The 24,524-nt window shown below is 37.3% G+C and overlaps 1 protein-coding gene across 1 annotated transcript in view; it reads left to right on the top strand.

Annotated features, from left to right (window-relative positions):
• COL19A1 (collagen type XIX alpha 1 chain) overlaps positions 1 to 24,524 on the top strand; it is a 312,839-nt gene that overhangs the window by 194,790 nt on the left and 93,525 nt on the right. The window contains exon 17 of the mRNA XM_076003244.1: positions 4,144 to 4,197. Coding sequence (XP_075859359.1) covers positions 4,144 to 4,197 — 54 coding nt within the window. The remainder of the gene's footprint in view (positions 1 to 4,143; positions 4,198 to 24,524) is intronic.

The following is a 24,524-nucleotide window of genomic DNA, read 5'->3' as shown; positions in this document are numbered from 1 at the left end:
AAAAGTTTCCACAAGAGAAAAAGCAGGGATTCCAACCCAGGTGCTTCTGAATTTGACAATGAACATTTTATTCTCAAAGCTCCACATAATCACAAAACCAACTGAATTCTTTCATTCTGAGCTACAAGGTTTATAAGATATAAGGGGGCTGTACAGGATTGTCTGACTTTAAATCTGAAATAAGAATGTTAGCTTTAGAGCAGTGGCTCTCAAAACGTGGTTCCCAGACCAGCAGCATCAGCATTGCTGGGAACCTGTTGAAAATGCAGATTCTCAGATCTCACTTGGACCTACTTGAATCAGAAACTGTGAGAGTGGGGCACAGCGATCTGTTTTAATCAGTCCTGCAGGTGGTACTTGATACCACATGGTCAGCTTTGAGCACTGCTGAGCTCAGATCATCAGGCAGATACCTAAAGTGTTGTCTAATAATCTTTACACTGTTGCCAAATAGAAAATTGACATATAGAGCACTTTTGAGTCTTCCAGGGCAACCTGATAGGGTAAATCTGTGTTTTGTGCTTTCTTGCACAGTTTTCAGGAAAGTGTCGGATGACCTCAATTGCAATAATGCTGGAACACTAGGTCTCTATCCATTTGAAAATTCACTCAGACTCTATGTTTATCAGAGTTGCTCCTGAACAAATGGCCACCCAGGAACCACCACCCCAACCAGAGAGATCTCTCCCAGCTCAGCAATTGCCTGAGTTGTCTGCCAGGATTTTCACCACACCCACGTCCACACCCCCACTTTTTGCCTCATTTTAAAGTGAGTCTAGAACAAGCCTTGTAATACTATAAATGGACTAAAATAGCAAGAGACAGAAGTGGAAACAAACATGCAAACATCCCTCTCATCCCGTCAGGAGACTTCTTGGCTTCTTCCTGGCGCTACCATCAACAGCCCCAGCCCCTGGTCGTGGCCCCAGCTGTCTTCATCCAGTTCCCTGGAGCTCTGCAAGGAAAAGAGCAAAGATTCACAGATTACACCTTCCTCTGAAAAATGAGAGAGTCTTGATTTTAGTCCTAGGATGAGTGTGACGATGTATGCCTATTGTCTTGACATATTATAATAGTAAAATTCTCCCTAAGTTGTCCTGGCTTAAATAATAAAATTCATTCTACCAAAAATCTACTGTTAGCTCTTAGGTAGGCTTTTTGCCTTCCCATAATGTAATTTTAAGTGAAAAAGAGCGAAGATCCTTGGGAGGAACAGGGAACTGTGAGACTATTCAGTGCAGCCTGGGCCCTTGAAGAAGGGAAACCAGACAGGGAGTTAATTCCTGGCGCTCCTGGGAGAGAAGACAGATGGTGCCTGAGAGTGGGTATGGACTGTGATATTGATAGAAACTGTGACCCCCCCCAATAGCTCCCTTAGACTCTGCAGCTTCTAATCACATTTCTCATCTATCCACCTCTCTGCTCTGTTCCTTCAGAGCCTCCTCTGCAGGTCACTGATCCTTGGGACTTAAGTCACAAGAGCTTCTCCTAAGGTATATCCTATTCCCACTACAGGTTGAACAACCCTTGTCCAAAAACCCGAAATCTGAAATGCCCCCAAATCCAAAATATTTGAGTGCCAACATGATGACACAAGTGGAAAATTCCACACCTGACCTCATGTGATGGATGGCAGTAAAAACACAGTCAAAACTTTGTTTCGTGCACAAAATAATTTGAGATAGTGCATAAAATTACTTTCAGGCTATGTGTATAAAGTATATAAGAAACATAAATGAATTTTGTGTTTAGAATTGGGTAACCTCTCCAAGATATCTCATTATATATATGCGAATATTCCAAAATCTGAAAAAAATCCAACATACATCTGGTCCCAAGTATTTCAGACAAGGGATACTCAGTTTGTATGTGTTACTTGATGCTAGGTCTAAGAAAAAGGTAAATGTGTTGCTTTGTAAAGCTCTGCTTTAAGGTGTTACTAGAAATTCAAACTTAGAATCCAGGCTTAAATTGAACATATGTGCTGGCTAAAGTTGTCTGCACACAATGTTCCAATTACCTAAAAATCCTCAAAAATAGTTTGCCTGCATGTCCACTCTTAGCAAGCATACAGAAACAAAATCAGCCTTCCCTCTGCACTCATCCGACATATACACTGACACTGTGACAATGACAAGGCTGACTGAAATCTGCAATGATATGCAAGAATTTGGATGCTTGCCCTTACCATATACTGAATTGTGTACACTTTTCACTCCTCATCTTAACACATGTCAATGTTATGTTACAATATCTGACATTTGGTTTGTCTTAAACATTAACTTGGTGATAAAAGTTAATCAATGTCAACCTCCTTTTCCCCACTTCCTGCCCAAATCAATATACACATCTCCTTTGAAGAAAGGAGAATGTAAACTAAAGTTGATCCTATGGTTTTAACTTACCTCAACCTAAGACATGCTTAAAGAATGGACCAATAACTTACTTAGATGCCATTGATTTAGTTTCTTTGTGCTTTCCTGAATTAATAAATTACAATGCTTCCGCTTTCTAAGTAAACTTTTTATCATTGATTAGTCCTCAGAGGCTAATTGACTTACATTTACTAAAAGACCAAATATGTTGAATTTCAGAAAATGTAAACTGCAAGACTAGAAAATGATGTACATGTGTATAACTTGTATTAACTATACAGGATATTAAATTATCTATTCATTCCAATCTTACAATCCCCCAAAAGAGCTCCAAGGTTTAGCTCTCTAAGATGAAAGGTACATGAAAACACCACTGATTATATTTCTGTTTTTAAATTAATTTTTTAAAAACTCTGTCCTATAGATGTTAGCTAGGGTTATTTATGAAAAAGACTCCTGTTTTTATATCAAGTAAATTACCTTCAGATGCATTTCTCACTCCATCACAGCATTGTATTTACTTGTTTGCCACCCAGAACTTGCTCTGCCAGTTCAGCTGGCATTTAGACTTCCTACCCCATTCCAAGCCTAAATGAAAAGCAGAGAAATCAAGCAACTTCGCCTCATACTTTCAGAACAAGAAAATTAGTGAATGAAATGGACCTTTCTGTGCTTATGCTTACAATTCTCCCCTCAAAAAAGTATTGAAAAGATCAACCCAATATTTTTACTTTTTAAATATCAATGTCTTAATATGTATTAATATTTTACCAATATGGTAATCAAATAGAATTATTAGTAACAATGAATTAAAGTGATCACATTTAGAAAACATATACTCAGAAATGCTTCTCATTCAAAATGTATGCTTTCAATATGCAAGCTTACTACCTCCTGTTAGGAAAAAAAATTTAAGAGAATAATTTTATGATAAATAATGAAATGTTCTTTAAATATTAGACACATAGTTACTTAGAAATGTTAGCACACACTTATCTTTCTGATCTTGCAATTGGAATTTAGCTAGTTGTGAACTTAGGAGAGTTTATTCCATTGCAATAATAATGATTAGTAAACAAGAATTATATATTTTAGTTCACTTATAAAACAGCTTAACCTCCCAAAGGAAAGAAAAGAGCTAGTTAATGCTTTACACTGCATATATAATTATAATAGGGCACATGGCAGTGCTTTTCAAACTTTAGTGAGCATAGGAATTGTCTGAGGTGGTTTTAAAAATGCAGATTCTCCTGTCCGCAGAGCCTGTAAACCATTAAGCCTAGGATGAATCCCAGGAATATGCATATTAACACCCAAACTCACCCTCAGGTAACTTCTACAAAATTAGAATTTAGACCCCTCTTTAAGAAACACCAACTTGATATGACAGATGCATTTATCATTGCCTCAGAAACCACTGAATCATCAGATAAAATGCCAATCTTAGACCATCTTCCAGATACTTTATATTATTAATACTTTGCGAGAATATCAAGGTAGACAGCATATAAAGAGATACTGACAACAGTTACAATTCATTCATTTCAGGTACTATGTTTCCTAACAGTGGTCCTTAAGAATTGGCTCTTAACTTGTAGAATTCATTGATGTTTACAAGTCATGTAGAATTGGAGTTGTTTTTTTAACTTTTTGTTCATTTTTACTGTCTTCAATATTGCCATTTAAGATGATCTTCCATTAAAGTGAAATGGAATCACAGTGTTTATTATCTGTTTTTGTTTATTATCTGTTTTTCTTTGGTTTCAAGGGAAGACGAGGGAAGACGGGACCCCCGGGAAAACCAGGACCCCCAGGACCACCCGTGAGTAACCAACAAGATGACTGTCCCTTGAGAGTCTCTTTTTATTTCTATGTGTCTACCTAAGGGTTATTTTACTCTTGTGCAGATAATAACTTCCTTCTTTCTCCTGTTCCAGCACTTGAATGGGTAATCTATACTCCCTACACCCCCACCACCATCACCACCCCAAACCGAGAGATAAGGGAGGCTGATAGCTGTCCACACCTCATCTGCTTCTTATTACAGGGGCAGGAACAAGCGCAGTGTCTGCCTGAGCATTCCCAGGTCAAGCATCCAAACAGATGAATCCTACTCTGAACCTCCCTGAGCTCCATCTCCTCAATTCCTTAACATCAGGGGCTGGTAGCAAGTTAGGCCTCTGGGGGAAGAGCATCCATTTTTCTTGATACAAAACGGTTGTTAGTAGAATTTCACAGAATGTTGTCACTAAAATGGCTATAAAAAACTTCCAGCCAGTTAGTTATCTGGTTTCTTTACCCCAAGCTTCTAGGAAAAAAAAAAAAGATCTCAGTTCTTATGGTTCCGCTAACTCTGCAACCCACCGGAGTCTGGTTTGTGCCCAAGCTACTCCATGACACTGCACTTTCCATGGCCAGCGGTAATCTCCGAGTAGCAAGATTCCCTGGGCACTGTTCAGGCTCCTTCTTACTTCACTGCTACACAGGAATTTACACTATGGACTTCTCTCTCTTTGAAACTCCTCTCTGGGTTTAGTAACATTGATTGTTTTTCTCCTGTGTCTGGGGCCATCCTTTTGTGTCCCTCGACAGCAACTTTCCCTCTCCCCCCCACACCCATTTGCTAGATGGATTAATATACCTCCATTTTTCATTTCAACCCTGACATTTCTTCTGAGTTCCAGGCTCGTACATTCCATTGCCTGCTCAGTATTTCCACTTGGACATCTTCTAGCTACAACAAAAGTACTATGTCCAAAACTGAACTGTAAAAATAATCCTAGATGTTTTTCTCTCCTTCATCCTCTACATCTAAACAGTCCCTAAATCATGTCAGTTCTGTGTCCCAATAGCTCACAAATCTTCCTCTGCATCTTCACTGCCACGGCCTTAGTTTAGGCCTTTGCCAATTTGTACCTGTATTTTTATAGCCATCTGAGAGCTGATCTTGTTGCTTCTACCTTTTCCAAATGCAGTAATACCTCTAAATCATGCCTGACCATGTAACTTAAGGCTTAACATCCAGGCTGGCTTGGATGGGTCTTTAATAGTGTAAAACTATTTGGCTTAAAATTTCTTTCCACATCTTCTGCATGACATTCTGGGCCTTTCGTGGTTTGCCTTTTAATTATCTTTGCTTATCCTCCTCTATGCCCTTCCTTATTTTGTAATCTGTAATGTAATCTTCTGTTACTATCCCCAAAATGCCATGCTTTGAAAATGTTCTCCCATAGTCTCTAGCTACATTGAATTGTATCTCTTATTTCCCTTATCTAACTGATCACCACACACTGTGATTTTTTTTGAACCTCTGTTTTGTCACTATTGTCTAGGACAGTTTTTGGTCTGTAGCATGTGATTATTGATTATTTAATGAATGAGTTAACAGATGAATATATATTGTGAATGAAAAAATGAAGACCAGATAAGAGACTATTTAAAGACTAAAACCACCCTGCACCACACTAGTGGGCCTCAGACCAAACACTTTAGGAATTTCTTTGGATGTGGTCACATGCCAAAAATGAACATGATTGCTGTCCCATCACTGATTTCATTTTGCTGTAGCCATTCAAGTGCATTGTCCTATTAGCAGTGCATTGGTGTTCATTGATATTGATCATAAAAGCAAGTTGGGGAGGGGGGTGTTGAGGGTGTGAGGAAGCATGAATTGGGTACCCTGGAATCCAGTTTTTAAAGGACTCAGCTTTTTTGATTTTTATTTCAAACGCTTTGGTAAAACAGAGAACATTTTGTAAGATTTTTCAAAAACTGTTTTGTGCTTTAAAGAAGACAAGCTGTTGAATGTTAACAGGCAAGATTAGACCTTCATGTAGTTTTCTAAACCTATGACGCTGCTTTTAAGACAGGATAATTGTCTCAAAGGAGGAATTTGAATGTTGAAGGCCTTTATGACAAGCTTGCCAAATGTCTAGGAGAGAAGAGGATTATACTGAATTCTGGAATGAGTTCTCAACTATAGATCAAATGAGTTTACTGAAGAATTTAGAAGATTAAGAAACATGTGACTGTATGATAGGATTTATAATATTCAGTTTCACAGGTTTCAGTTTATTGCCAGAGTGTTTGGGCAAGAGAGGTGCTTATTTTATTTCAAGAATTAGATTTAGAATTTAAACTCAGCTTTGGATCTGACACACTGTGTTCATTAACTCCCAGCTACCCAGTATTTAAAAAAAAAGTTGTTTATTAACTTTTTTAGTATAATAAAAATGCTCAGTTTGTTGGAATAAGGAAAAATCTATGCAGAAAACCAAAGATTTTTATTCATGGATCAGTTTTTGTTTAAAAACAAAATATTAGACTATACCATCAGTTCATTTTTCGTTTAAGAACTATAGTTTATGGAAACTCTTTGCCTTTCTGATTCTGGAATAAATCCTCTAATGGACTAAAATATCTTCTCTCTAATGCAAGTATTATGGGAACTTCATCTTGAGACACAGTTTTCATCAGCTTTTGGATTTTTTGAAGTTGTTCTCATCATGGGTTAAATTGCTGATGTGTATATTAGTATGCTGCCAAAAATCTTATGGAGCACCTACTCCTACTTGCAGAGCTTAGTTAAAGACAGCATTGAAAAGAAAGGTAAAATAGTTGGTTCCCCACATTTTTCTGTGCCATCTTCACATTTAATTTTTCTAAACATAAGATACTTTAGAAAGAGGACTATTATTTCCCAAATGGTTAGAAATGGACAGATTCATCAAAATCAGCCCTTTCAAGGTCATAATAACTACCATTTCAAGAAAATGAGCACATAAAAAAAAAATCTAACTCCCTCTAATTCCCATTGTTCAACAGTTTCACAAACATTTATTTAAGACCTACTGCGTGCCTAACACTCTCCTGGGAGGTGGGCTTGCAAAAATGAGTAAGACATTGCCCTTGCCTTCTAGGAGATCCAAGTTTAATTCACAGAAATGTGGACAGAAGAAGTAAAGATAATGGTTAGAGGTAGTTCCCTACAGAAATTTACAGCTGGAGTGGAAAGACTGAGAATTGTCCAGCAAAGCAAACAGAAGGAGAGGAGGGAGCAAGCTAGGTACTTCTGGCAGAGGAAAACAGCTAGAAGCGAAGCAATGAGTGCTGAACTTCTGAGAAGTGGGGATGGACCACCAGTCACAGGTAGCTGAGACACACGGCACTAGGCCAGATGAGATGAAATCAAGCCATGCTGGGCAGGGGCCTGGAGAACCTCCTGTGAAGCTTTGCAAGGCATGAGAAGCTATGATAACAAAGGAAGAGCTCTAAGCTGGAGAGTCCCATGGCCAGATTTCAGTGATAGGTCACTCTGGTGGTACGTGGGGGTTGGATTGTTGAGAGAGTGAGCAAGATTCATTGCAGCTATCGTAGTATTTGTTATACTATTTTTAAAGTGTCAGCAGAGTATTTGTTATGATGTCCTATGGAGCTAGTGGTATTTTATTACAATTTACAATTTATTACAATTTACATGTAGCTTAAGAGACATTCCACTTTCTTCGTAGACATGTTTAGATCAATATGTTGTTGTTTTTCATTTATTTGTCTTTTCCAACATTATAGCCTGTGTGACATAAGCCCTACTTCACAGCAGAGAGGAAGGCAGTAAGAGAACAAGAGAGGGCTCAGAAGGAGCTAAAATGTTTGTAATTGGGACTGGAGACGGTGTGTGACTCACCCCAGTGGCCAGTATGTGAGATTCCTGAAGCATGTGTTAGAATTTCTTATGACAATGTGAAATATTAAAAAATCTTAATTTTATCTCCTTTATCAAACAGTAATTAAAGTAATATATAATATCCCCAAAGGAGTGAATACTTTATAAAATTTTAACATTATGTCTGAGCAATTAGTCTTTAGAAAAGTTAGGGGGGAAAACTTTAGTCTGTTTGATTGTCTAGAAAGAATCAAGGAATAGGAGTTATACAGAGTTGTCAGTCCTTTGATAACAGCATACTTTGCTCAGTTTCCTTAAGAAAACGTTCTTCCCTTTGGGGGTTTAGAGGTATTCTCTAAATCAAATGTAGTGTTGTTATTTAGGGAAGTGTCAATGAAGATTTAAAAAAATGGAATCAAAAGGAAAAGTCTCTGATGTCCTGAGGTGACTCAAATAATTAAAACATTTCAGTCAATCTTTCTATGGTGCTTCTTTGTTCTGAAGCCAAATTTGTATTTTCTCACTTTCTTAAGAAATGTTGGTACCAAAAAGACAAGTAGTTTACAAAGAATAATTTCCCACAACTTTTTATTTAGGTGATTTTGTGTATGTGTGCATGTGTATATGTAAAAGGACAACCTTTTCTCCCCTAAAACATAATGTCTCCTAGGAAAAAGCCAAATTTCTAACAATGAAATATTTACTGAAAGTAGATCTATCGAACTAATGTTATTAAATTGTCTTTGTGAATCGATGTTTCATGACAGTCATATATCTTACTTTCCCATAATTTAGCTTCTCGTATTCAATAAAAATTTTGTCTTTAGAGAAGACTTAGTTGAAATGTATGCACACATAATATGTGTCAATAAAGTTGTTCTCAATCAAAATGCTTGTAATTGAAGAGCAACTGAACTGGTTAACAGAGCTAGCCACAACCACCTATGTTGAAAATATTTTTTGTAAAGTATTTGTCCAATTTCCTGTTAAAAAGCAGAGCTGATCTCACCTATACAAAAGAAAAAGCTCCTAAATTCTCTCAAATATCTTCTGCCATCTTGTCCTAAGCAAATAGTCTTCATTGGAGAAAAATCATTAGGTAGAGATGTCTTGGATTCATAATATCATCAAATGCCTAAAGAGTATGGCTGAGAACAGCTTTTCAGAGAGATGAAGTATGAAAGTGCTAAGTGTCTCCTTGAGGAAGGAACTAGCACTAACTCCTAGGAGATGGGTTCAGAAGAGAGGGAGATGGACCAGACCAGGAGGGTTTATTACAGCACTAGCTTGCATTAGGTACTATGCTTCCAGTGTCTTATGGAATCCTCATAAGTTAGAAATGTCAAGTAGCTTGCCCAAGATCATACCAGGGTAAGCGGGGGAGACAGAATTGAAACCCAGGACTTATCCCCAAACCTATCTTTATCCTGCTACACAATGGGTATGAATGACAAGCTTAAAGTTTACACTTGGACCAGGATCAGCCTTACTTAAACATCACACATAGAACATTGTTTGATTTTTCCATGGTCATTTGTGGTACTCTCCTGTACCATGGCCATTTTGTGGCTGCAAAATAGTGTTGGATGACATCCTTCACTTGACATTTTCATGTCTCCATTTCCTTCTCTGTAAATTTGAAATAATAGCACCTGCCCCACCCACTTCTCACAGTTGTTGAAAGGATCAAATTCCATGTATGTGAAAGAACTTTATTCTAAATGTAAAGCTCTATCTAAATGGAATCTATCCATTATTACTATTCTGAACATCCATTCACGTTGTAGATAGAAGGGATTGTCTAGACTCTGTGATTGGACCAACACATTGTTTTCTCTTTACAAATTTCTCAAAATCCAGTTGACAAATATTTGAATATCTATCAATGAATGGCTGAAAATGAAAGATCACTCTATGTATGGCATACTTATTCTAGGTATGTAAATCCACCCTTAAAGAGATACAAAAGTTATTCCTAATTAGATAATAATAACAACTGGATGTAAAGATTCAGTGATGTTTTTTCCTCTTCATATTTATAACCTCTTCCTTACTCATGAGGCTTGTTCATCCGTGATCTGAACTGTTGCATTTTATTAGCTGTGATGTTCTCTACGTCTCCACTACCATTCCTTACACTCTAATAAAAACTTCTTTTTTAAAAAAACCTTCTAGTTATCTGAGTAGCATAAGCAATGGAAAATAGTGGGCTTATGTTATGATAATGAGACTTGGAAAGTCTGAAGACTTGGAGTGCCTTAGTTTATTTCAAAATATTCTGGGTTTTAGTTTTTTTAGAAAAGAGAGGAAAACAGCTGGAAATGAGGCGGAGCAGGAGAGAAAGCAGGGAAATTTAACTAATGAGCCATTAAAGGAAGTAGGTATTAGCCCACCCATTTGACATTAACTTTACTTCTCATTCATCATCACTGTAAAAAGCATTTATTAAAAGACACATTAAGTTGAAAATGTGTTATTATTTCTTTCTGTTACAGGCAGGGCTTTTGGTTTTCTTTCATTTTTTTTCTCCTGGCATTGTTTTTGTGCATTGTTTCATTATTGTAGCATGAGAATTGAACAGTGGCTCAAATGTGTCACATTTCTGTGTATAGCGATTTAGGTTAAAAACAATAAAGTCAAGAAATTTGTAACATGGGGCAGCAGCTCCCTCTACTGTTTCCATCAGAAAAGCTCTAGGCAAAGTATGACACTTCACAGCCCTTTGGAGGAAGTCACGGGTATGGAAATTTTTCAGTGTTCAAGGCTTAATTATGTATCTACATGATTTTCAAAATTTATTTTCTGGTTTTTATTGCATTTTCTGCTTATCCTGTAGTTTAAGTACAAATACTATTTCATCAACAGTCATTTTCAATGTCAGCATGATGTTCTTTTAAGGTGAAAATATTTACTCATGAATCTCCAAAATGCCCATCTATTGTAAAATACTGATAAAACTCTGCAACAGCACTTTTGTGGGAGCTTACTGCAATAAAATTTGTGCTGCTTTTCTAAAACAACAATCTGATTTAAAACATGTGTTTCTATTTTAACTTCAATATAGAAGAACTTCTTTTACCTTTAAAGCATGAATCATTGCACAATTCTGAAGGTTAGGATTATACAGCAGTTTACATACTTAAAAGAGTAAATCTAGTGTGTAAAATTGAATTCATTTAATTAACAAATACCTATTGACTATCTACCGTGTGTTAATCACTGTTAAAAACATTGAATATACAATGGTTACAAAAACAAAGCAACGACAAACTACAAACAAGGTTATCTACCTTTAATAACTTACTCTATTATAGGGGAGTACACCATTGGTTAATAAGCAATTAAATAAATAGACAAAACCATTTCAGTTTAGTGTGAGGTGCTCTTGGGGAAATAAATGGGGCAATGTGATAATGATTTGGAAGGAGCAAATGTTACTCTCAGTAAAATGGTCCAGGGAGGCGTCTCTGAGCAGATGACATTACTTGAGAAGGAGCTGGCCTGGTGAGGCTAAATCCTTTATAGAATGGGACTAGGTGTTTTAAAACTAAAATTATGTGGTTTTTAGAAATATCAGAGCATGGAAAGGGCTTGAGTTGGAGAAAAGCTTGACGTATTCAGTAAACATAAAGGAGCTAGGAGAAGAATAGCGCAAGAAAAGCTTTGAGAGCTGAGTGGCTTTGTCATTCAGGGCCTTATGAGAGTGGAAGCAGGATAGAGAGCAGAGGAGCAAAATGGCTGTGGCATAATCATTTACCTCTCCCTTTTGTAAGTCTCCGTGTGTGCATTTCTACTTAAGGGGGCTTGATATTTTTTATATGATGAAATTACTATTCCAACCAATTCAAATAACTTATTGTGAAAGTAATATCATTTTTAGCCCCTCATTGTTAGTCTTTGAGTAGACAAGGAATACACCTGTTTGCTGAGAGAAAGCAAGAGGAACTGATAATGCTTTGATTGTAGCCCATTTAATTTCAGTCCTGGCTGAATCCACTGGATCCTATATTTGTCTTTAAAAATGGAGAATTTCATCACATATAAGTTAAGCTTTTCCTTTTCCCCACAGCTAAACCTGACGCTTCCTTTCTTTTTCTTTTATTTTTAATTATTAGGGGTACATTATAGTTCTATATATTTATAGGGTACATGTGTTGTTTTGATAGAGGCAATCAATGTAAATTAGTCAAATCAGGGTAATTGGGGTACCCATCACCTCAGGGACTTATTATTTCTTTGTGCTAGGAATATTCCTGTTCCACTGTTTTAGTTATTGTAAGTATGTCCTAACTTTTGATTATAGTCACCTTGTTGTGCTGTCAAATATTGTTCATTCTATCTAAGTATATTATTGCACGCACCCATTAAACATCTCTCCCTCCCCACCTCTCATCCCCACTACCCTTCTCAGCCTCTGGTAACCACCATTCTACTCTCTATCTCCATGAGATCAGTGGTTTTAATATTGAGCTCCCACATATGAGTGAGAACATGCGATATTTGTCTTTCTGTGCTTGGCCTATTTCATCTAACATAATGTTCTCTGGTTCCATCCATGTTGTTGCAAATAGTAGGATTTCCTCAAAGGGCCAAATCTAAGAGTTATCACCCTTAAAGAAGAGGTAGAAAGGAATATTGGGGTAGAAAGTTTATTCAAAGTATTAATAACTGATGCTTCCTTTCTGATAGGCTACAGGCTGGGTCAGATGAATAGTAACAGCAATGAAAATACCTGCCCTCAAAACATCCTAGACCTTATGCCTTCCTGCATATGTACCCCATTATCAAGCACTATTCTCAACCTGTATATCTTCCATCTCCAACTTTATTTACTATGCACTGAACTGAAGGCACAAAGTTATTGTTTCCAATGTATAGCAAGGCATACCTCTAAAACAACTTAGTATTCTAAGACACATTTTAGACTGCTGAATCAAGCAGAATGACAATAAATATCTGAATTAAAATATTGATTTCTTGTTAAAATACCCACAAAATACCCTCATTGTGCCTCCGTGCATGTTGAGGCTCATCATGTTTCAGTGGGAATCCAATTCATATTCTTAATATCCCTTTTAGAAACCTTGAACTGATCAAGGCTTTGTCATGTTTCTTAGTTTTCCTTTCAGCAAGGAACCTCAGTCTCTTCTACTAAACAACTAAAGGCCATGCATTGTAGTGATAATATCTTCAGAGAAAATGAATATAACCATTTATTTAAGTCAATGGGAAGAGTAATTTCATTTCTTGAAAAAATGACTTCCTCAGATTTAAAAATATAGACACATAAGACTTATAAAATGGAGGCATGGCCAGTTAATCATTTTTTACTGCCACTCGTCCCCCATGGGGGTAATGGTCCCAGACAAAACAGCTGTTGCCAACATTGCTAAAATTCCAGTGTCACCTTGTGTGACCACAGAATACATAGGCATGTGTATGAGGCAGCTTAGGGTCTTAAGTTGAGATTTTGAAAACTAGCACTTGGGTTTGATTTTCTAATTATTTCTCTTTTTCTCTCCTAATGAACAGCAGCAGTGGGACATATCAGCCACTTTCTGACTTCCTAAGTTTTTTACTAATTGTATTTACACTCTTATGGAAAAGGATATTATCTTCATAGAGTTACTGACTACTTTTTTCATCCTGTCTCATGTTATCAAAACCAACTATTAAAACGCCTAGACTGACGTGTGTTATACATAGCAATAATGAGACAGAATATTTGAAATCCTTGATATATGGTGACCAAACTTGTAATTAGTCACACGCCAGTGCCCAGAAACAGATAAATACCATATCTTTGTGTTGCTTAAACATTAAGGTTTGAGATGTCAAAGGCCAATCAGATTTTTTAGAACCTTAATATTCAGAAAGGGATACTTGTTTCCTAAATAATCTTATAGTTTGCATTGGATGATATAGTTTCCAGAATGATCTCCATACAGTAATATGTGATTTTATTGTGTATAACTTTGTGAGGTAGGCAAGAAAAGATAATTTTCATTTTAACGGTAAAAAGAAAACTCTGGGCCCTGATGAATAAAGGGCTCAGCTAAATGTGTGCAGGTTCTTTCTCTGAACAGCAATAACTCTCTATGGTTTGGTATGGTCAAAGAAAAGACTAAAATAAATTGTGTAACTAGAGAAGCAACAAGTCTTCAGCATTGTCTAGGGGACCTAAAACATGGAAGGAAATTTGGTAGAAAATAAGATCTGAAGGGGCTTCAGCTATATTTGCAATGATTTTGTTAAAAAAAAAATAAAAATATCTGAAGCAAATAAGACAAATTGTTAATATTTGACAACATCGTATTGTGGATTCATGGGAATTTATCATATTATTTTCTGCAATTTTCAGCACATTTTAAATATTTCAAATTCATTTTAAGAAACAAGAAAACCAGTATCACTAATTACTTCTTCATTGGCTGGTATCATCAGCATCTTCTCCTTAGACTGAAATACTTTGTGGAACATTACTAGGTGTTTTAAAACTAAAATTATGTTTTCTAGAACTTCCCTGAGTGCACTCTCTGTAACCATGGGGTTCAGCTGAGCCAAGAATTGTCATTTATAGATTTATCATTAGTTACAACCTACAGATCAGAGGGAAACCTTGATATCACACATTTGAGTTGAAAGTGAAGGCTACAATCACCCCAAAACAAAACCTGCAGACTCTTTATTTTGCTTTTTCCAGAGTCATCCAGAATGTCCCCAGCTATTTGAATTTTGCACATGTTCTTGCCCTCTAAGTAACTTGGCAATGTATGAGCCAGTGCCATCAGCCTGGTTATCTTAAGTCCCAGAAGTATGCCTTGGAAATTGCATTTTCTCTGCCCAGGAAGCATTGTTATTCTACCAACACTTTTAAAGAGAGTCAATGTTATCACTTAATTACAGTAAATGAAAACTCAGAGCATTGATAGGTGCAGACTGCCTGTGAGGTCTGCATAAGCCAACTTTCCTCCTGATTTCGGTGGCATATTGAGAAATTCTTGAGGTCAGACAAGAAAGTGGAGGCATAGTTGTTCCCAAGGTGTGGTTTTTATTGGTAATGATGTTTTGGGGACACCACTGGATACAAGTAATTTGTCTCCTTGCTAGTTTTCATGCCCCTGTGGCTTTTATCACCTTGTGCTGGGTCATTGAGGCTGTTTCTGTGGGTGGCAAGGCACTCTAAAGATTCCTGCTGTTCTTTATATTGCAGGAAGCTGACAAATAATATTTTTCCTTTTGCAGGACAAACTGGGGAGAGATGAGTATGAAACATTTTATGGGTGGATAAGCAGAATGGCAGCATTAGAGAAGGAATCATTTTTTTCCTAACCATCATGCCATGGAAATCAGCCAAAATGTCCCACTTTATCAATAAGGCATGGATTTTAAACCAATTAGGTTGATATCTGGGAAAATAAATGCCTTTAAAAATTATGGTTTTCTGCCTTGGAAAATAAAGTGTTAAAAAGCTACAAGCTTCATAGCATAATTTAGAAAATCTGCTTTTATGAAATGGGTTAATTATACCCATTGAATGCGTTCACTGTCACAGTCTCATCCTCCCACTCCTGTTCCAAAATGACAAGTGAAACCAGGGACTGTGCAATTTTGGAAAACAATCAGGTCACATATTGAGTATTTTGCTTATTCATACAACCATAAACTGCCTATGCTTGAGTTCCCTCAATTACACAGCTCAGTATGCAGGCCAAAAGCAGACAAGCCCAGCTCAAGTGAGTACTTTCCTGGAATACACAGGGGAACGGGTTTGAAAAATGTCCAAAGTGGCAGATGTGAAAAATTCTCATTCAAGATCCAGAAGCTGCCTTTGCTGCAATCCTTCACCTGTTAATCGCACTGCCTCTGAACTTGTGAACCAGGGATGCTGGCAATATCTTAGACTGAGACACTTAGGAGCTATAGATCTTTCAAAGTATGGTGCAGGTATATACATTGTGGGGGAAAAACTGGCTGAGACAAGAGAAGATCATGGATCACACAGTACTACTCAGAATGTTCAGATGTTCACCAAGAATAAGCATGTGGCTGCAAGGTTCTGACGAAACTGCCCTTACCTTTTGTAGAGGAAGTCCCCAAAGGATGTCCTTGACAAATGCTTAACCCAGTGTATTGTATCACTTAAAAATTCCTTGAGATTCCCACTATGCTGATACACAAATCTCTCCTCCACAATAGAATACAATGGCACTATTGTAGTCTTATGAGAAGGATATTTCATTCTCTCTGAGTGTGACAACTTTCCCACAACTGTTCTCCACTGTAATTTCATGCTCATAGGAGTTTCAGTCCATCAAAACCATCCCCAACCAATATCCTCTCTTGGTTAGCTAGTCTTTTTTCCCACCTCCTTTGACCATTTTTATTTTCCCTTTCTGTGCCACTCCATAAATGCTAAGCCTCTTTACCCCTCATTTGGAGTTATTGGAACCTCAAGGGTTATTTAAGATGCTGATCAAGTCTGCTGACTTCCTTCTTTTCCTTCTCAGACTAACTTTGCTTATTTCTTTCTTCTTATCTCTCTCTAATTTAAACCCTCCGTGATTTTAAATTTCCCTGTGTCCCCATGTTGTTCCTCTCTCTTATCCTTGCCCTCTTCCCATTCTGGTCACTTTCCTTTTCACATCTTTTTGCCATCCAAGTCTTTGAAAATGCATATCTACACCGTGTGTCAGAACTCTCTTTGCTTGACTCTTATTGATTCTGTATCTCATTAAGGAGATACAGACCTTTTGCTACAGAATGCCCTTGATTTTTTCTAACCAGCTTTAAGATGACTGATATTTTATTTTCCTATAATCCTTCTCATTGTGGGGCAGTTTAAGGGAAAGAGTTAAAAGATCAAGCTGGTGGGGGCAGGCAGAGCTGGGCTGAAACCTAACTCTTGTCCACTAGTTGTATGAGATTGGGTAAGATATTTAATCTTTTGTTATTTGTAAAATAAGTATAACACCTCCTCATTGGATCATTGTAAAATTTAAACACAATAATATATTAACCTATCATACAGTTATTGCTTTCAAAGAGTAACTATTATTCATTAATAATCGTTATCAATATCTACATTTTATCATTCTTTGCCATCTTCTCATTATTATTGTCTTTCTTTCCCAGGATTTAGGGCTTACCATTTCCAAGGCAAAAAGATTGATACTTTCCCTAATTCTTTATTATCATCTGCATGACACTTTTTCTTCTGTCTGCTTTGTTCACTTCCCTTCTATTTCTTCTGTCCAAGTCTTTATAAAGAAACTTCATCCACTTAGAATGTTGGCCAAAATATATGCATTGATGTATTTATCATCTGGAAAAACTCATGAGATTCAGTTTCCAGTGTGAAAACTTCAATGTAAATATGAGAGCACTTCAAATTTCATGACTGTATTTTTGTCTTTTGGCCAATGAATGAAAGATATCCTTCTAATTAGCACTGAAACCTGAGTTTTCCATGAGTGTATTCCCATTTGAGTCCTCACTGCTTACAATGGAATTTAACCTTAAGCTCTGGCTCAAAAGAAGTAACTTCACTTCTCAGAGCCTCATTCCAGGAAGGGAGAGCCCTGGACCCAATGGCGGTATAGTCTGCAGGCTCCTTCCTCAGCCCCCCGCCCCTATCTTGGTACTACTTACTATCTTCTCCAGTCCCTACTCCTCACATGCCACCCTTTAGTCTTCTCCTTTCCTGTCCCACCCACCTTGCTCTTGGGAAACAGTTAATGAAGAATACACATGAATAATATATACAGAGTGGGATGACTTTGGACTTGGTTCTACCATTTGTTTATTGTGTGCTTTGGGGGCGGGGGAGGGGGATCTCTTGGTCTTCCCATCTATCCAGTGGAGAATATAATATTACCCACTTCATTTAGTTATCATGAGAATTAAATAAGATACTATGTGTTACTATCACATTACCCTGCCATCCAAGAAAATATAAGGGAAAATACTTTTAGAATTATTCTGAACTGCGTAAATGTGAAGCATTAGTATTACATCTTCCAGGGACATTTGCATTTCAGCTGATGATAAAACTTAACACCAGGCCGGGCGCTGTGGCTCATGCCTGTAATCCTAGCTCTTGGGAGGCCGAGGCGGGCGGATTGCTCAAGGTCAGGAGTTCAAAACCAGCCTGAGCAAGAGCGAGACCCCGTCTCTACTATAAATAGAAAGAAATTAATTGGCCAACTGATATATATATAAAAAATTAGCTGGGCATGGTGGCGCATGCCTGTAGTCCCAGCTACCCGGGAGGCTGAGGCAGAAGGATCACTTGAGCCCAGGAGTTTGAGGTTGCTGTGAGCTAGGCTGACGCCACGGCACTCACTCTAGCCTGGGCAACAAAGAGAGACTCTGTCTCAAAAAAATAAAAAAATAAAAAAAAAAAAATAAAACTTAACACCAGGTAAATAAGACTATCTTTAGAATATTTTAATTATAAACCAGAGAGTGAGCAAAATATTTCAAGGAAAAAGAGCTCCTCCCAGGAACCTAAACATCTTAATTAACATGTACTATCTTGCCCTTTGTTCCCTAGGTTGGCCCAAATATGAGAGCTTGATCTCTATGTTGAAATGTAAACATAATATAAACACTCAGTGAATCTTCTCCTAGCTTCAGGAATCATATTTTACAGGTTAGGAGTTTCCAGCAATTTTTTTTTCTTTTTTTTTTTTTTGGTGGGAAGGAAGTGTTGGCATTTACTTGGTGGCTAAAAATTTGTAACAGAAGCATTCTCAGAAAAATAATACATTATAAAATTACAATTGTCTAACACAATTAAATCCCAACAAACACTGAAAAAAATCATTTATAGTAAATGTTAAGACAAATAAAAGTATTGATTTTTATAAAAGGAATTGATTTCTCAAATATTTTCTGTCTAAAGAGCATTATTGATTTTTTTCTCAGAGTTACAGTATAACTTATTATGTCATAATTCTGGTCAAAAATCTATCCATGAGCTCTTTTCTAGTTAACTGGAGCTTACTATAGCTTTTCTTTGAATTAACTAGCCATATTCTTAGATTGATCTATTTCTATCAGCCCTATCTTCTATAAATTTGGAAGCAGCAAGCCCTTTGCTCTGTTTGATACCATTTCTAACTAAAACCAAAATCAACGAGCAAAAAATAGACTTTCGCCAAAAACTTTTTTCTTGTAAAAGCAATGACTCTATTGAATTCAGCAAACATTTAGTGTTGGGGTATAGGGGAGAGTTGGGAAGTTACTACATGACACAGCCTGGTAGGTTGAAAAGGTTTGAAAATCCTTGCCCTCAAGAATTTTTCATTTCAATGGGGAATCCAGACATGTACACAAGTCACTGTCATCAGTGCAAATGTGCTTTGCTAAGTTATGTCTAATGTTATATGTGGAAACATAAATGAGAGAAAACTTCATTTGACATTAGTTTTTCCAATCATTATTATTGCTTCATCTCACCATTCCTATGTCTGTGTTTAGGCTTCCTAATGATTTTCTTAAATACCAAGCAAAAAATAATTACTGATCTCTGCTTTTTCCACAAGCCACTAGAACATTGAAACTGTGTTTTAAAAATTAGCCCAAAGGACTTTTCAATAACAAACTTTCTATCTGTTCTTACAGCAAAGCTATTTTTTGAGCATTCTTTTAAGAGAGTTGGTTAGTACAACTTCCTTCACAGAGGTGTTTGGTATTTCAAAGGTTGTTCCTGAAGTTAATTGAAAACTCACTGGGCCATAGGCAGTTGTGTGTAACCTGAAAATATGTATTTGTGAATCCTGAAAGGAGCTTCTGATAGGAGATTGAAGAGCTGTGGTGCATAAGTGGCACCCAGGTGGCTGAAGGAGACTCAATTGGCAGAGTTATAAAGAACTACAGGATGCTTTTAGAGAAAAGTGAGAAAGGAAAATAGTTCAAGAGTGAGAATCAGAGGGGGAGCAGAAGAGTTGACTAAGAAGCTGTGGATATCTTGAGTCATAGTGTGCAGGGTATGCTAAAGCTGAATTCGAAACCTCACGCCCTGACTTGCATATAAAGCATATAGCAAAGAACAGTAAGGCAAAAATATGGTTCTTTGAGCTAAGCATCCAAGGTCTATTGACTGAAGAATGAAATTGCAGCTAAGACCAAGACTAAATAAGAATAATTTTTAACAAAGAACTCTTTACATCATTTTTTCATTGTTTTTTATTTCAGAATATTATGGGGGTGCAAATGTTTTATTTATGTAAATTACTTTTGTACCATTTGAGTCAAAGTTATAAGTGTGCTCATCACCCGGACAGTGTGCATGATACCCGTTAGGTGCCAATTTACCCATCTCCTCCTCCCCCCCCCACCTGCTTGATGACTGATGAATGTTATTTCCATATGTGCACATAAGTGTTGATCGATTAGTTCCAATTTAATGGTGAGTACATGTGGTGTTTCTTTTCCATTCTTGTGATACTTCACTTATAAGAATGGTCTCTAGTTCCATGCAGGTTAATACAATACATTTTTTATGGCTGAGTAATACTCCATGATGTACATATACCACATTATCTTAATCCACTCATGTATTGGGCACTTGGGCTGTTTCCACATCTTTGCAATTGTGAATTGTGCTGCTATAAGCATTCAAGTGCAGGTGCTGTTTGCATAGAATGTTTTTTTTTTCCTTTGAGTAAATACCCAGTAATGGGATTGCTGGATCAAATGGTAGATCTCCTTTTAGTTCTTTGAGGTATTTTTCAGATACTTTCCATAGAGGTTGTACTAGTTTGCAGTCACACCAATGGTGTAGTTTTTTTGGCTGTGCAGAAGCTTTTTAATTTGATCAGGTTCCATTTACTTAATTTTGTTGTTGCTATGATTGCTTTTGGGGTCTCCTTCATAAATTCTTTGCCTAAGTTGATGTCTGTAAGAGTTTTTCCAACATTTTCTTCTAGAATTCTTATAGTTTCATGCATTTAGGTTTAAGTCTGTTATCCATCATGAGTTGATTTTGGTGAGAGGTGAGAGATACGGATCCTGTTTCAGTCCTCTACATCGGACTATCCAATTCTCCCAGCACCCTTTATTAAATAGGGACTGTTTTCTCCACTGTATGTTTTTGTCTGCTTTGTCAAAAATCAGATTGCAATATGAGGATGGTTTTATATATGGGTTCTCTGTTCTGATCCATTGGTCTGCCAGTATGTCTCTGTTCTTGTGCCAGTATTATGCTGTTTTGGTTATTATAGCCTTATAGTGCAGCTTGAAGTCTGGTAAATTGATGCCTCCCAATTTATTCTTTTTGCTTAAGATTACTTTGGCTTTATGGCAGGGGTCTTCAAACTTTTTAAACAGGGGGCCAGTTCACTGTCCCTCAAACCATTGGAGGGCCATTGGAGAGTGTGGCACACATTCCACACATGCGCACTGTGGGCCCGGGACTAGTCGGCTGCTAAGCAGGACAGGCAGTGGTGGCAAAAACACCTGATAGGCCAGATAAATGTCCTTGGCAGGCCACATATGGCCTGCGGGCCATAGTTTGAGGACCCCTGTTTTATGGGGTCAGACAAGAGAAGAAAATCAAGGGTACCAAAATGAGGGCAGAAGAGGTCAAACTATCACCTTTGCTGATGATATAATCTTAAATCTAGAAAATCCCAAAGATTCTGCCTAGAGAGTCCTGGAATTGATAAATAAATTCAAAAAATCTCAGGTTACAAAATCAATGTACACAAATCAGTAGTACTTATATACAACAAAACCAGTCAAGCTGAGAACCAAATCAAAGACTCAAAACCTTTCGCAATGGCAACAAAGAAGATGAAATATCTAGGAGTATATTTAACTAAAGAGGTGTAAGATCTCTACATGGAAAACTACAAAACACTGAGGAAGGAAATAGCAGAGGACATAAATAGATGAAAAAACATACCATGCTCATTGGCCAGCAGAATCAACATTGTTAAAATGTTCATACTACCTAAAGTGATCTACACATTCAATGCAATCCCTATTAAAATTCCAACATCATTTTTCACAGATCTAGAAAAAGATAATTCTTCCCATCTTTTAAACTTTGAGAATGTATGCCAAAACTGAAATCTACTAAGAGATGATAATGCAAACAGCTCATTTTTACACCATGCATCTGATAACTCCAGTGGCAGACATTCATGGTATTTTTGTTTTCTACCTCCAACAAGAGTTTAGTGAAAAACTTTTTAAATTCTACTTGAACTATTGCTGAGAGAATATACTTCCCAAATTGAATATTGCTTTAATTCACTTCATCACGCCAGGTATGATTCTTTGCAATAGGAAACAACATCAGGATCTCTACCCATACTAGGTTTACAGACTTCTGAGGTAATTACACATCAGTACAGTTGAGGTCTGAACAGGTGTGTCTCCCTGGAGTTCATTAGCATTTTTGTTAATAAGATGCTCTATAATTGTGTAATCATCACATTAACCGAGATGTCCTATATCTCCCAATCTAACACAAATAGAATGAAGCAGAGCTCCATAAAAGATAGACATTGTGTAGCCATGATTTGTATACAGCCATGCTGTTGGTCCCTGTCATGAACAAGATACTGGGACATTTTTCCTTTCCATAAAACCTCAGCCAGTTTTCCTAGGAGAGCTACTATGAGCATTAGCCAAGGCTGACATGCTGTCAATAGTTGGCATATCTTATCCACTGGGCCCAGGACTTTTAAATGGGTCCTTATAAATGCAAACCTCAGAGAAAGTGATCTCTCAAGTGCCCTGTAGCATCTATTAATACTAGCAACATGTGATGCTGGGAAATCTGTCACTTACCACAAGGCTTTAACTTCTTCCTCAGAGTTGATTGATAATCTACAAGAATGACAACTCTTGCTAAACTTGGAAATAAACAACTCCTTGATCTTCTCCAGCCATGATTCAGACCAGAATAGAAGATAGAAAACTAGTGCGTCTCTTGGGGATGTGGCATTAGGACAGCCACCAATTCTAAGACCACAGGGTCTGTATAGTTTTTCTAACTGAGAGCAACTCTCTGTTTTTAAACAGAGAGTTGCTCTTGCCACTTATATGCATAGAGTTTATTTATGGTCACTACCCCCTGCATTTATTGAAGTTGTTTCTGTCTGACAGTTTCAGAACAACCACCTAGTGAGCCACTGCTACACTGCACTGCAGTGCAGTCAGTATAGAGGTAGACTCCAGAAGACCCTACTGGTATTTCCTTTTAGTCTCTGCAAGGTTCCTCCTGCCATCTAGGAGTATTTGTATAAAGTACTGCTTGCAGAGTAGATTGTTAGCTGTAAATCTCTGTTACATTAAACTTGGAATCTGTAGTACCCAAAGTATCCCAGTGATTAAAAGAGTGAAAAAGAAAATGTCATCTTAAATGCTCATCATGAGATTAATTAGTGGGGCCTAAAACTTCAGATCAAACCCATTTGGAGCACTACTTTGTGGATGTGACATTTTATGGCAACAACAGAAAAAAATGAAAATGTAGAAGTAATGTTTTTGAATTTACTAATCTTGTAGATATCTAAATAATATTGTTCAAATTTTCTATTGGCTCAGGGATCCTTTTGGTGAGTTGTGCTCTTGCCTTTATTTTTAGAGGGATCAGCTGCACTGAGCCACACATATTTTCTCACCCAAGCCCCAGTGGTAAGCACAACAGGATCAGCATCCTGGATGAGGAATATATACTGTGTTTATGGAATGTAGCTATCTTCTGTGGGCAGACAACCAGTCTGTAAAGGGTCATACTCAATTCTCACCAATTCTTTAAAAATTATCACAATTCTATTATTTTTACTATCCTCAGCCATACTGCTACATGTTCTGTGTCATCCAACTCCTACCACACTCTTTGCTCTCCTATTTCTTCTCTTTACTGCCTCCCACAGCTCCTCCTGAAGGCCTTAACCAGCTGCTCTCCCGACCTCTACAGACAAAGATAGGATGCATTTTGAGTAGTATAGTGGAGGATTAGTGGATTGAGAGACATGTTTTGGAATATTCAGGCATAATCTCCATGTCATGGGTTGAGAGCATGTATGAAGGTAGATGGAAGAGTCAAAGAGAAGTTGAAGGGGCCTTTGTTGTCTACCCAGTAGGGCTACATCTAAAAGCAGAGTGTTTATCTCCTCCCCTCCTATACCAAGCACAGTGCAATGCTCATCAGAAGTACTAAGTACAAGTTTTGTTGATTTTTCTTTTTCAATTTCACTAAGGTGAGGAGAACATGTAAGAGTGATCACCTAGTATTCTCTCAGGCACATATACATCACCATGATAAAAAAAAAAAAATACTACAAAAGTGATATTAGGCTGAGATTCTGCCTTTAAATTAAGAAAGGCTGACTTTGGGCCCAAAGCTGATGTCGAATATTAAGCCTGTTACTTACCAGTGGTGTGACCTTGGGCCAGGAAACAATTTCCAACCCTCATTTTCTTTATCTTTGAATCAGAAATAATGATGGAGCATTCCTCATGGT

The sequence above is a fragment of the Microcebus murinus genome, chromosome 5, assembly GCF_040939455.1.
Source record: "Microcebus murinus isolate Inina chromosome 5, M.murinus_Inina_mat1.0, whole genome shotgun sequence".
NCBI classification, from domain to species: Eukaryota; Metazoa; Chordata; class Mammalia; order Primates; family Cheirogaleidae; genus Microcebus; species Microcebus murinus.
Note: the sequence above shows the minus strand (reverse complement) of the source record. Positions and strands in the feature narration are given on the sequence as shown.